Consider the following 13,106-nt stretch of genomic DNA (forward strand, 5'->3'; position numbering starts at 1 on the left):
TATTTTTCCACTTTTGTGCATGCTGGTCTCACAGAGCAATATAATATTGAAAATATGTTTCATAAATGTCTATTTTTCTCTCGACATTTAAATGTATTTGTCTTTAGATGTTTGGATTTCAGTTATTCAAGGCTGAAAAGTAAAGGTTGGTAGATGTCTAGTCTTAGTCTAGATGAAAAAGTAAACAGAAAATGTGCATGTAACAAAAAATAAACATTCAGAATGTAAATACAGGGGGTATACATGACTTTTGTTAATTATTTACAGGTTTTCGTGTATTTCAAAAAATTGTAATAATTATTTTAAAATATGGTCTAAAATTGGGCTATATGTAATCGATAAATCCTGGAGACGTTGTTTAAATGACGTCTATTGTTCAGTGTGGATAAACTGATTTTGAAACAATATCACGTTTTTAAACCTAGATTTGGTAATGTTTTGTTCTGACTGAAGTGTTTGTCCAACAGAATTTGTGCAAGGACAGTGACAACGATTTGTTTTGGAAGCCTAAGCCAAAATAAGAAACAAAACTCTTCCCAGTGCTCAAATTATTATGACATGCCTTCCCCCTTTTTGCTCCAGCACCTTCCTTCTCATAATTAACAAAAAATCCCTTAGTTATATTTAAATAATCAGTTCCAATAGCCTACTGTTTTGTTTTTTAAAATAATAATCCAAAATAAAAACCAAAGTCTCTCCCCAGTGCTTAAAAAATATTTAACATGCCTCCCCCATTTAGCACCACCTTCTCCCCTTTTACAAGTAACGAACAGTCCCTAACAACCTGGCTCATTCCCAGGTTAGGAACGAGTACGCTTTTATTTTGAAAACCCCAACCGGAACAGCCACATTGTTGCGCGGTGTTTGACTTGACAGATGGCAGGCGAGAGACGCTCCTCGCGGCTGTCTCTCTCGGTCCGTTGGTCCATCCCGGTTCCCATTGTCTCCCCGTTTCCACAACCCCGAGACGACAAACTAAACTTAACCGTCATTCCGCTCATATATCTCCGCGTGTACGTTACGTTTGGGGAGTTAGCTCGACCCGAAATCTCACCCTGTCCCTCTTTCGTCCGAAATGTGGACATGCTTTTCTGTCTTTTTTTTTAAACGTGGTTGAAGATTTACCGGAGGAGGCTTTGATTTAACCGACCAGCGGAGGACAAAACGGCGGTTGTGTTGAGGAGCTGCCGGGGGGGAGATGAACCGGAGGTGGAGGACTTGTTAGCCGACAGAGACGCCGAAATCAGCTTCCAGTGGCTGGGTGACATATCACAACATCCTAGCAACATTTTTACTCCTCATTTTTTGAGTGGATAAAATACAAAATTTAGAGAAAATACACAAAAATACTGGATTACAACCGTGTTTTTATTTTTGGAGATGTGCTTTTGTTACGGTGTAAATGAAAGGATGTTGCCGCTTCATGCTCGTTACTTCCCCTGAGAGGAGAGCAGAAGACAGGAGAGAGGAGCAGGTCCACGAGAGGAGGCAAGGACCACTTTCACTTGTTTTCTCCACCCTAAAACAAATTAGGCTGCTCCAATCAGCCAAATCCAAGTGGCGCTTAATCGGATTATTAAACAAAAGAGCCTTTAATCTGGGGAATATATCCATCTAATCTCACCATCTCTGCCTGTTTTTACAGTCTTTTCTGTGTAAGTGGCCACCGTAGCGTGCTAATCTGTGACAAGGATGCGACTAATGGACGTGATTGTTGAGTTTCTAGTCCAGTAGGCTAGATGATGTCTGGACAAGTTGTCCCTGTGTGGACATAACTGGAGAGTCACTGTAACCTTTGTTTCATTTGTGCCACATTATCAGAAATCTGCCAGATCAATCAAAATGCAACACACCACCTGATTTATCACACACCACAAAGGGTTTCCAGCCTCTGTGGATACATCAAGCACAGTCTGTGGACTTGAATCACCCCCCCCCCCAAGGCCCACCTTGCATCTTTTGATCCCTGACCCCATGTGTGTTGGAAATCCAGAGGACCACGTTTCAGGCTGTTTACCTGTCACCAGCCGAGCCATTTAAATGAAGTAGTGGCCCTTTTTATTCCCCAGAGCTCTACTGGGAACAGGGGCTGCGCTCTGTTCGCTGAGGCCGAGCGGCGAGAGCCTCCACCTGGGCTGCCAGCCAGCCAGACGGCCCTCCGGGGGGCTTTTGGATTCTGAAGGTTCCAGCTGGAGGATTTGGGAGTTTTAGCCAGAGTTTCTTCTCCACGCGGACTGCTGGAGAGAGGGAGGAGGACGCCATGGGGTGCTGTAGTGGCAGGTGTACCTTGGCCTTCATCTGTGGCATGCAGCTGGTAAGTTTTCATTGTGCTATTGATCCTTGAGATACTCAGCTTTCTTTGCTTGGGGGCCACTTTTGGAAAATGACCAGGGGCCAGTTGCAGCAGCCCCATACATGTTTCTAGGGTTTTAGGATAGTTTTAAGATTTTGGATGTTTTTAGGAGTTTAGACATTTCTAAACTTTTGACGACATATCTCGGATTTCAGGATGATTCTAGAATTTTCGGATGTTTCTTGGATTTCTGAACATCTCCGAGATTTTAGAATATTTAAAGGATGTCAGAAAATTTCTAGGGTTTTAGGATATTCAGATTTTAGGACGTTCCTATGACTGAAGGACTTTTTTAGGATTTTAGGACATTTTTTGGATTTCAGGACACCTCTTGTATTTTAGAACATTTCTAGGATTTTTGGACATGTCTAGGATTTTAGGAAAATTTGGGGGTTTTAGGATGTTTCTAGAATTTAAGGGCATTTCTAGAATTTTAGGATGTATCTAGGAATTCAGGACATTTCTACGATTTTAGGAAATTTCTTGGATTTTAGGTAATTTCCAGAATTTTAGGATGGAAAATGTACAGAAGTACAAAAACAATGCAAATTGTGAATCACTCTATTTTTATTGAGAATTAGAAGTTAGTTAGGGGGCCACCCAGCAACCTACTGGGGGCCAGATTTGGCTCGTTGGCCGTAAGTTGAGCATCACTGCTGTAGAGGTGTCCTTAAATGGGCACATAACCATCATGAGGAATCAAAAAAAACCACATCTTTACCTTGATGACAAGACATGGAGCTGGTGATGGGTGGATGGATGGATGGAGGGGAAAAGATGGATGACTGAAAGGTCACATCTCAGAAGTTAATAGGTGCTTAAAAGGTCATGATACAAGCTGGGATCGGGTTTCAGGGACAGACTGACAAATGGGTGGATTGAGAGGATGTATGGCTGCTGGTGGGGGCTCTAAGACGGTAAGAGTCCATATAGAACCGTGATGGATAGACGCAGGCTCAGAGTGATAAATGGAGGTAAAGGAAGGATGGATGGTAGATGGATAGACGTATGGGGCATGTGATTTATAGGGAAAAGTGTATGGATAGAGAAAGAGAGCTGATGTAAACTCATGATATCAACTCCCTCTGTGTCTGTCTCTCTTTGTACCTCATTCTCCCAACACCATCTGTGTCAATGGGAGCTGGTGCCAGGCTAGACAATAGGGAGGGAGCGATGGCTCTGCAGGTGTGTGTGTGTGCATACATGTGAGGGTGTGCAAGTAGGAACACAAGTGCTGCCAATAGTTTGGTCACATAAATCCTGCAAATCAAAAGCAAAATCCTGTGTAAAACTATGAATGATATGAAGCAGTGAATGGCAGGTGAATTAGTCTTTTTTCTTTCCAAAACAAATGTGGATGATCTTCTGTCAGGTAAAGAAACGTCCAGAACAGTGATTGATTGCATTCCCTTTGTGGTAAATTGTGGATTTTGCCCTCAGTACCTTTGGAACCATTTTTGGTCAGCACTCTGCTTGGGGTACCTAACACACAGATCTGGTGCCAAAACACTGCAGTCTGTTCATTGGTCAGCAGAAAATCAACACCCTGTGCTCAGATTTTTCACATTAGTAATTAATAATTTCATTGACTGTGCTAACTGCCAGCAACTTTTAAGGTGGAAGATTTACTTGTAATGTTACTCAATGCATGTATTGATGATGTGAATCCATCACCACACCTTATATTTCAACAAAACACAGACAACACGGGACTTTACACTAGGAGACAGGTGTTTGTGTCCTATGTGAAAGAAAGTGAGCTTTGAGTTATTTAAAAGTGTGTTGTCACCATTTTTCTTTAACTTAGCCTCACCTACTTAACCTATGTGACTTAACATTGAGTATGTAACATCAGTCATGGGGCGCTGATTTGTCAGATATTGTACAAACTGTTTTAAGTGCATTTTTGTAACATACCATACTATTTGTTGTACGTGGATACGCCGGGAAAATACAGGTTCAGGGCAGAGTATCTGCACATAAATGCACCGCCACACACTTTTAGTGGATAAAAAGTGATGATTGAGAGGGATCACTTTTGTATGATTCTGTGCATTGGTGTATTTTTTTTAAGGAAAATTCTGCAAATAATTACTTTTATGGAAAATTATGCATACAATTCCTTTTAAACACAGCACTTTGGCCTGTTATTTGCATAGAAAATACAAAGGCTTGATGTTTTGAGTGCTATCATTATTAAATTTGTTATCAGGCTACACACAACCAAAGGAGGATTATTACTGTACACAGTATCAGCAAGAATATTAGTTAAAGGCAGGGTTTTCTAGAGACCCTGGGAATGAAGGACATCAGTACCACAACTCGAAGCAGAGTATGGAGGTTTAGGCAGAGTGGCACCACTCACCACAACATAAATCCCACTTTTCTTTAATTGCAACAGTCTTGGAGGAAACTGAAGACGTACTGTGGTATAGAATGGGACATTGTATGAGCATGCCATGTGCACAGATGCATAAACATGAGCTGATTGTGCTGTAGCATTCTCAGCTCATGGAGTCATGTACAGTAAGTGCGTGCAAACTGAAGACCCATTGTCACGTTGAATAAGACACTGTTACAGACCCTGTGTGTGTCTGAATGCAAGTGTGTTCAGTACATGTGAAAATCACATAATTTACCGTATGATATTAATGTGAATGACCCACATTTTGGTCCATTGTGCTGTGAATGGGACATCGCTATGCATATTTTCATTTAAAAAAACAGCTGTGTGAGCTAACATGTCTACAGCACAATGTCATTGAGATTGCCACATGTGCTGTACATGCATGAAACACACCATTGTGCTGTAAATGTGGATGCTTTGTGTTTCCGTAGGTGAAAAAGGGGAGGGTTTCTGTGTGTGTGTGTGTGTGTGTGTGTGTGTGTGTGTGTGTGTGTGTGTGTGTGTGTGTGTATGTGTGCGCTGGTGAATGAGATGCTGTCACAGTGATAGTCATTGTGTCTAATGTGGTGGAACTAATGCTATGCCATAGTCAACAACATGTTTTGCTCTGTTAACTGTTGTAATAGCTAAGCCAGCTGATACCACCACTAGCTGAGCTGGAGGTCTTACACTACTGTATGTTACAGTTTGGCCATGCACAGTTAGCTCTGTTATAGTCGCAGTCATTTAGACAGAAAGCCTCCTGATGGTGAAATCCATGTCTTCGCACCGCACCATTCCTCCACACTGTAATGATAACGATATTAAGTTCTTGTGTCTTCACTGTAGTTACCCACAGGAAACCACACTGCCCACAATCCTCTTTGTTTAAAGCAGCCTAATTGACCACAAATTAAAAGACAGCTTTTTTTCTCCTTACCCCCTGCTGGAGGTAATTGTTTTTGCCGTGTAAGCTTCCACTTAATAGTTGACCTCGCAGAGCAGAAAACAATGCTGGTCAGTGTGTCTTATGTAGTGGAACTGATGTCTTTTGTAACTCTTAACAGCAGTTTTCTCTCTCGCCTCATTAGCGAGGTTAATTGGCAGGATAGGTGATGTCACTGTAGCCGAGCGGAGATCAATGATCCAGGTGTGAGATACGTCTGCTCCGCAGCTGACGTCATCGTGTGTCAAGTTTAATTGGCCCCACCAGGTGAAACCCTGCCAGCTTGTGATCCAAATTAGAGTAAATGTAATGTAGCTCTGTGTGCACGGGGTTATTACTGTTACCTTCTCTTTCTGTCAGTCCGCAGCTCAAAGGAGCACATCCGTCAGTGCTGACTCATTGAAAAGAATTGTTTTCTGCTTTCCTGCAATAGCTTTAGGTTTCTATTTATTTCAGTGTGATAAACTTGCAGAGACTTGTGTGCTCTCTTTTTCTGTTTGTCCCGCAGACATTCGAAAGTAGAGCTGATACTACATTAATGACTTTTTTTCACTTGATTAATCTGCCAAATGTTTTTTTCCGTTAATCGATTGATAATTTATCCTATAAAATACTGAAATTGTTTCTGTCAGTAGACATGTCATAATTGACTAATTGTTGCAGCCACATTTCAAAGACTGTAGTGCTGATCCTAAATTAAGTTGTCTCAGGCTCAGCGGGGAACTGATTGGAGAATTGGCTCAAGTACTATAATAATCATGGGATGTGGTTCTCATGCTCTGACATCAAGTGTGTGTATGTAGCTTTTAGAAATCAACATTTCTGCTTACAGTGGGACATTTTACTGATACTGAAATAGGAATTGATTTTGTTACAGTGTTTTGAAAAGATTTACTTTGAAAATACTGTGTTTTATGAATAATTGTTTAGGACACTGGTTCCCAACTGGTCCAGCCACAGTGGTTCCCAACTGCTGTTGTCCTCTCAGGAACAGTAAACAAAATATCCTTTACCTTTTAAAAATCCCTTCATGTTGACTTAAAATATCTGTATTCCAAAGGATTTGTTGTTGATAAGTTTCTGATCCGCAAACTCACTGCTAGATGCCACTAAATCCTACCCACTAGAACTTTACTACATTGTTAAATGCTGTTTACAGAGGGGTAAGCCCATAAATAAGACTATTTAATCTCTACCTCTGGCCATGAAATATCCCCACACAATTAAACAAACAAGCTATGATACCCAAGCTGCGTTCTGTTCACCTTGGAATGACATCACACCCAAGTTTACTGCGTCAGTACAAGTCCGAAAATCAAGATGTTATTAGCAGTTGATAAAGCGCATATATTGCGCAAACAAACGCTACAGTTACATTTCCACTGATTTAAGTTTAACAGTTCTGTGTATACAATAGTTTTAATGAGACACAAATGTGTAAGAAGCGCTAATAAACTGTACATAAGAGTGGTAAACAAATGAATAAGAGAATTTCACAAAAAATTTTTTTTTTTTTTTTCAAAAGTCCTATTTTTAAAAAAAGGCTATTTCTGACCCAATTAACTGCAAAAATAATATTATGGTGTGAAAAATAGAACATTTACAAACTGTGAAAAAGCATGTCACAGCGCTGAGCAGAAGAGAGAAGATTTTGAAGTTGCGTCGGTACAAAACACGAAGATCATAGCAGATCAGATGGTGTTTTTACCAACACCTTTTTCACACACGCACACACACAGATACACATATGTGACTCACTTCCTGCTGCAATGGTTGTGGTCCTTGTTGCTATATCAGCCCGCACACCCACCAACTGCTGTCACAAAAATGATCACTACATCGTCCAATGGCAGCAACCGGTGGCGTCGCTCCATTGGCTGGTTCAGTGGAGCCGGTGCAGATGTTGGTGGGTCTTTATGTCGATGGGATGTTAATGATGTTGTTTGTGTGTAAGTTAATTGAATACAGTGGATGGAGTGGATTTATAGCTTTGCAACACAGTGTAGTGCATAATTACAGAGAGATAATAATTCATGACCCAGCAGTATACATATGGAATTGATTTTTCAGAAATAAAATACCAAAAAAGTAGTCAGATATTTGTTGTATTGCAAAACAAATTTAGGTAACTTTCCTGCAACAAATTTTCCAAACTAACAAGGTTGGACATACAGCGTGGCCAAAGGCTATCTGAGACACAGTGTTTGTCTTTTCTGTGGCAGTACATTCCTGTGACATTTCCACCATTGAGGGACAAAATGAATAATTTACCACTTGGAAGCTGCCACATGAATGCAGAAATGGTATCTCTGCATGTGTGCCGTGTGTGTTACCTGATTGCAAAACAGTCATGTGCAGTCATTCAAACCCAGGAGTCAATACTCATCCAAGATGCATTTCAGTGGAAAAAACCCCCACGGATAAATCAATGGTGACATGTTGGATTTTCCAGAAACACAGTGCAAAGGTTTTTGACTTATAGGCAAACATCAATTTCCACCACTTGAATTGAAATAGAAAACATTTATCGGTGACTTTGGTTTAATAATTTCTGTTGATTTGTTTTGCAAATTGTAATAAATTGTCAGTGTAAATTCAGATATTGCAAATATGGTTTTTCCACTTGGTCTGATTCCAGCTCAACTCCCATATAAATTGTTGATATTTAGTCAGTTATTTCAGTTATTATTTTGCAATATCCTGCATGTGCATTGCTGTTGGTTTTGTAGCATTTCGAAGCAAATTCACTTTGAGAGTGCTTTACGTTGAAGGCGAACCGAGCTCCTGCACTCTGGCAACAAACATAATCTTCAGTCTTCCTTCCTCGTCACCACAACTCAGTGAGATAAAAAGGCTTTGCTATCCTTTATGTACAACGCCGCTTTCAACAAGGGCCACACGCAATCTCAGCTCTGAGTCTATAGATTTTCTGTCGCTTTTTCTTTTTTCGCAGCCTCTAATTTGTCCATCTCTCTTACCCCCCGGTCTCTGTCTTTTTATATATGCCCACTCTTTCTGTTTATGTCTTTCTTGCCTTTTCATTTCTTTTTCTGTCCCCATCTCCTCACTCTGCTTGGAGGGATGCAGCCATCACACCTTGATGACTGTCTTGACCGCCAATCCATTTGACGTGTTTCAATAGAGTCTGCAAAAAACAACTTTCAGCCATTGGTCCTGTTGACGTACTTCTATTGTACCATTAGACCTCAAACCTCAAAGATCAGTCCAAGCTGCATTCCTATTGCTCAGGTTGTTCTCTGTGATAAAAGGGTATTGTAGTTCTCTGGCTTTCAACTGTCAATAATATACAATGTGTTGAAAATTGCTTTTGGAGAAATTGCTGGTGAATGCAGGAAACATGGTTTAGAAGCATTTGGTGCTAAAAGAGGGAATTGGTGTTCGCCCGTCTTGTTTGAGGTACTTTTGAATAATTTTGTACCTGTTGACGACACACATTTTCACATTTTTGACTCTCTGTCTCTTGAAGACATTCCAAAGAATAATCCTTTGTATATCAGTTACTCACCCTGTGTTAACAGGAATGTGTGAAGAAAACTGTTTTTCTTGCATGCCTCTCACAGTGAACAAGGAATCCAAAAATGGAGAAAATTATTGATGGATTGAAATCACTGGGGGCCACTTTTAAGAACAGCAAAACTGTATCAAAATATTTGTCGGGGTGGATTTAACTCTTAGACTGTAGCAAAGCCTTACAGACAGCCTGTCCCTTCAGCAGCCCCGCCCTTAAATATGCATGACCTTATGTTTTAGTAAAATGTAAATGGATGAGTTATATTATGATTTACCCCTGCTCAGTTGTCATGAACACAGAAATTAGCTATAAACGTTTTTTCCCACTAGGCTGTAAACATGTTGATTTTTTTAATTTGGCATTTTAGTATTGGGGTCTATATGGAACGACCCACTTTGTGGCACTTTCATTTTGGCTTCATTTTTCAGGGCCTGAGCTTGCTGCTTGGTTCAAATGCACACACTTGCCCACACATGATACTCCTGTGCAGAAGTATTTTGAATAATAGTGCTTTAGCCAAGCAGCAACCTGCGGGGCTGAAAAATAAAGCCAGTGTCAAAAAACTGCAGTTCCTTGAATGGACACTTTTTATTAAGGCTTTAAGTTACACCTAATGAAGGGTGAGCTGCTTTAAGTGACTAATGTCCTCCAACTCCTTATTCCAACTCGTCAAATAATTCTGGCCTTGTAAGTAGACTTTCACATCTGCATGTATTGCACTGGTACCCTTAAGCATATTTTGTTAACATTACAAGACATTGTTTCAATTTATGCTTGTAACATGCATTGTGTCTTTTCAAAATACAATTCTGTTTTTACAGGAAATGTACAATTTTAGCTAATTTGATTCATACAGTCTTTGTCAAAATACACTTACAATGTAGGTAAAACATATCGCTTACATGTTTGTTTCCTTGTACAACAAAAACACATCTACATCTAGAAAAAAAACATCATGACTTGGCTCTACAGTCACAGAGGCAGTGAACAGCAGGCTCCCAAGTGAAAATCTTGGGTTTATTTGACCCTTTCTCACCCACCCTACAGAGACTTTTCAGCTCTTTATATTACGTTGTCACCAGTACAAGCTGATTCCGCTTGGCTGCTTGATGACATATTATCCCGATGCAAAAGGTGACTTTTTGTGTTGTTGTTTGACTCCGATATCACTGACAAAGTGGCGGTGTTTGGCATTTCAGAGGAGAACGGTCTGCATCCTCAACTTCTCACTCAGATACAATCCTCGCTCCTCGACAGCTCCATCCTCTTGTGCAAATGTGGTCACTTCTGTCTCCAAAACGCCAAGATGGTGCCGGCCGAAGTGCTGAACTTGAGGCCTCAAAATAGAAGCCCACAAACCAATGGGTGGCATTATGGCAGCTACTTTAATTATTTTTACAGTCTATGGTTTTAGTATGTATGTACATTTTCACCCTGCCTCTATGATAATGGATCATTGCTCATTGAATCTTTATATTGATCTAGATCACTGTTTAGTTAAACCTTTAATTCATAACAGCCCTTGCAAACTTTAGTTCATTTTATCTGCAGATGCCAGCAAAATACAAACAGAAAAAAACAGGCCAACCAACCCATAGCAGAACATTGTAGTTAAATTGCAACTGTTCTTTTGCAGTGGTGCAGAAGTAATATTTCTGCTGCAGGACCTATACCTGCAGAGGCTGAACTCTCCCAAAACAATTACAGAGCTATTGACAGTCACTAGGAGATGTTCAGTTTATTTCAGGACAGTGTGCTATGCTGCTGTGATACACATTATTGTAGGTCAGACAAACAGATATTTTTAATTACTCTGTCACAACCTCTGCTTCTTCTAGGACGCAGGATGAAAGTGCTTCTTCTATTCTTAGTTTGCAGCATTGATTTTCTTCTATTGCTCTTTGCAAATGAACCTATTAAAATTCTCATATCCTCAAATGCTCAATGATTGTACAGTTATTTGTTTTACACACCAAATAATGCCTCGGTAATAAAAAGTGTAAGTAGCAGAGCGAGCCCGGCTTTTCACTGCTGTTGATAGAAGTACACTGCGTGCATAATCAGGGTGGTCTGTTGTCATGGTGAGCAGTCATCTCTTGGGGAGGGTCTGAAAACTCGGCATGATCAAAAGCAAATCCACAAGATTCTTTGCGGTCGTTGGACTCTCATTTCCACTCAAAACTGAATAAAATCGTGGATAAAATGATTCAACACTAACTATAGGCCCATCCCAGATGTTCTGTCTGCATCACATCTAATTTAACTGATGCTGTCAAAGATGAAAAGTTTCAACATCTGGAGAGTCTGGGATGTTGTGATAAATAAAACTGTATAAGGGGAAAATCATGCCTAGTCTACTTATGCTGTTTGCTTGTAAATGTGGCACCATTTGCTGTGCTGTAGAAAAAAAAATCCAAAACAGTCCATCAACAAGCTGTCAGCTAACTGCACATAATTCTCCACAACCTGGAGTCTTCAAGTGCAGTCAATACATTAAGGTTTGGAAAAAGACCAACTTTTGCAGTGGAAAATGTGCAGTAAGGTGTATTTCAGACTGGAACGTGTCCAAGCAACGAGCAGGAGGCTGTTAGAGCCGCCCTGCCTGCATGTTTGAGTGCTGCTGCTGCTGATGACAAGGTCTTGACAACACATCTGGAGGTGACAGAGCCTCTCTCTTCAACAATTGATCTCTGATGGCTAAGATAGAGTAACGGAAGCGGTCAAGGTATTTGAACCCCACTTTTAGCTCCTGGTATCATATTTAAGTCAATGAGTTGCTTGTGCTATAGAAAGTTGTGGATCCTCCTCCTCTGTTACTACAACCTTAAAAAAACACGTTCAAGTTAGAACGGATAGTGGTTCTTCATATAGATGCCATGTGGGAACCTCCTTAGGTTCAGCAAGGAACTTTGATTTATTGGTTCTTTAAAGAACCATTTTTATAAAATTCTTTAAAGAACCTTATTAAGATCTTCTGTGATACCACCCAAGCTTAGTAAGAACCTTTTAAGGTTCCACTAAGAACCTTTTTGTCTAGGGGGTCTCTGGAGAACCAGTTCAATTTGGTGCTTTAACCGTTATAGATTCTTGGACATAAGGAACCTTTCATGAAAGGTTCTTTGAATATCAAGGATTGTTTTTTAGAAAACAAAAATGGTTCATTAGAAACCTATCGGCTCAAACCACAATTTTGATCTTTCATGATATCCTGATTGTTTTGAACAGAAATGCAACAGTGTATAATTAAGTGAACTGAAGTGATGAAATGAAAACGAATTAAATGAACTTTAAAAGCAGTTCAGCTTGTTACAATTGTAAGCTCAATTGACATCCACCATGAGCTCCAGCATTTGATTTCAATGACAAAAAAGGTATTAGTAGTCCAACCTCACCTCTGTGGGCTGTGCATCCTGCGCTCCATTAGCATCTGTAGTTCAACATGTTTTCTCATACAGAGATTTTCTTACATGACTCTTTTCTGATAGGCTCAAACATGTTCCTTGGTTTTGTGTCCATTTCGTAAGCTAAATATATATCTGTAATCTGTTTCTAAAAGGCTGCCTCACCAGCACCAGGCTCACTGCAACACCACTTTTCTCCTTTTCTCCTTTCTAAAGCTTTCTCATAAACTACAATTTTCCACCCTAGATGTTTTTTATTGTAAAAACAACATGACTTCTTCTCCCAGTTGAAATTGTGGCGTGTCGTGTAAAAGCAGTTGGAGGCTCACAGAAAAGGGTGCAAAACCATGATACTGTATCAACTCACGCTGTCATCACAAAACAGTCTGCGGGAACTGCGGCAGAGTAGAATCAGTAAAAAGTGAAATCTTTTTGTTTGAGGCAGAGACGCTGACTCAATCTATATTCTTCCACAGCTCGGTGGAGGC

The 13,106-nt window shown here is 40.2% G+C and overlaps 1 protein-coding gene across 1 annotated transcript in view; it reads left to right on the forward strand.

Annotated features, from left to right (window-relative positions):
- Positions 1 to 2,176: 2,176 nt before the first annotated feature.
- The window catches only part of nkain2 (sodium/potassium transporting ATPase interacting 2), a 97,775-nt gene continuing 86,845 nt past the window's right edge, over positions 2,177 to 13,106 (forward strand). The window contains exon 1 of the mRNA XM_042503742.1: positions 2,177 to 2,314. Coding sequence (XP_042359676.1) covers positions 2,261 to 2,314 — 54 coding nt within the window. The 5' untranslated portion in view covers positions 2,177 to 2,260. The remainder of the gene's footprint in view (positions 2,315 to 13,106) is intronic.

This window comes from Plectropomus leopardus, chromosome 16 (assembly GCF_008729295.1).
Source record: "Plectropomus leopardus isolate mb chromosome 16, YSFRI_Pleo_2.0, whole genome shotgun sequence".
Classification (NCBI taxonomy): Eukaryota; Metazoa; Chordata; class Actinopteri; order Perciformes; family Serranidae; genus Plectropomus; species Plectropomus leopardus.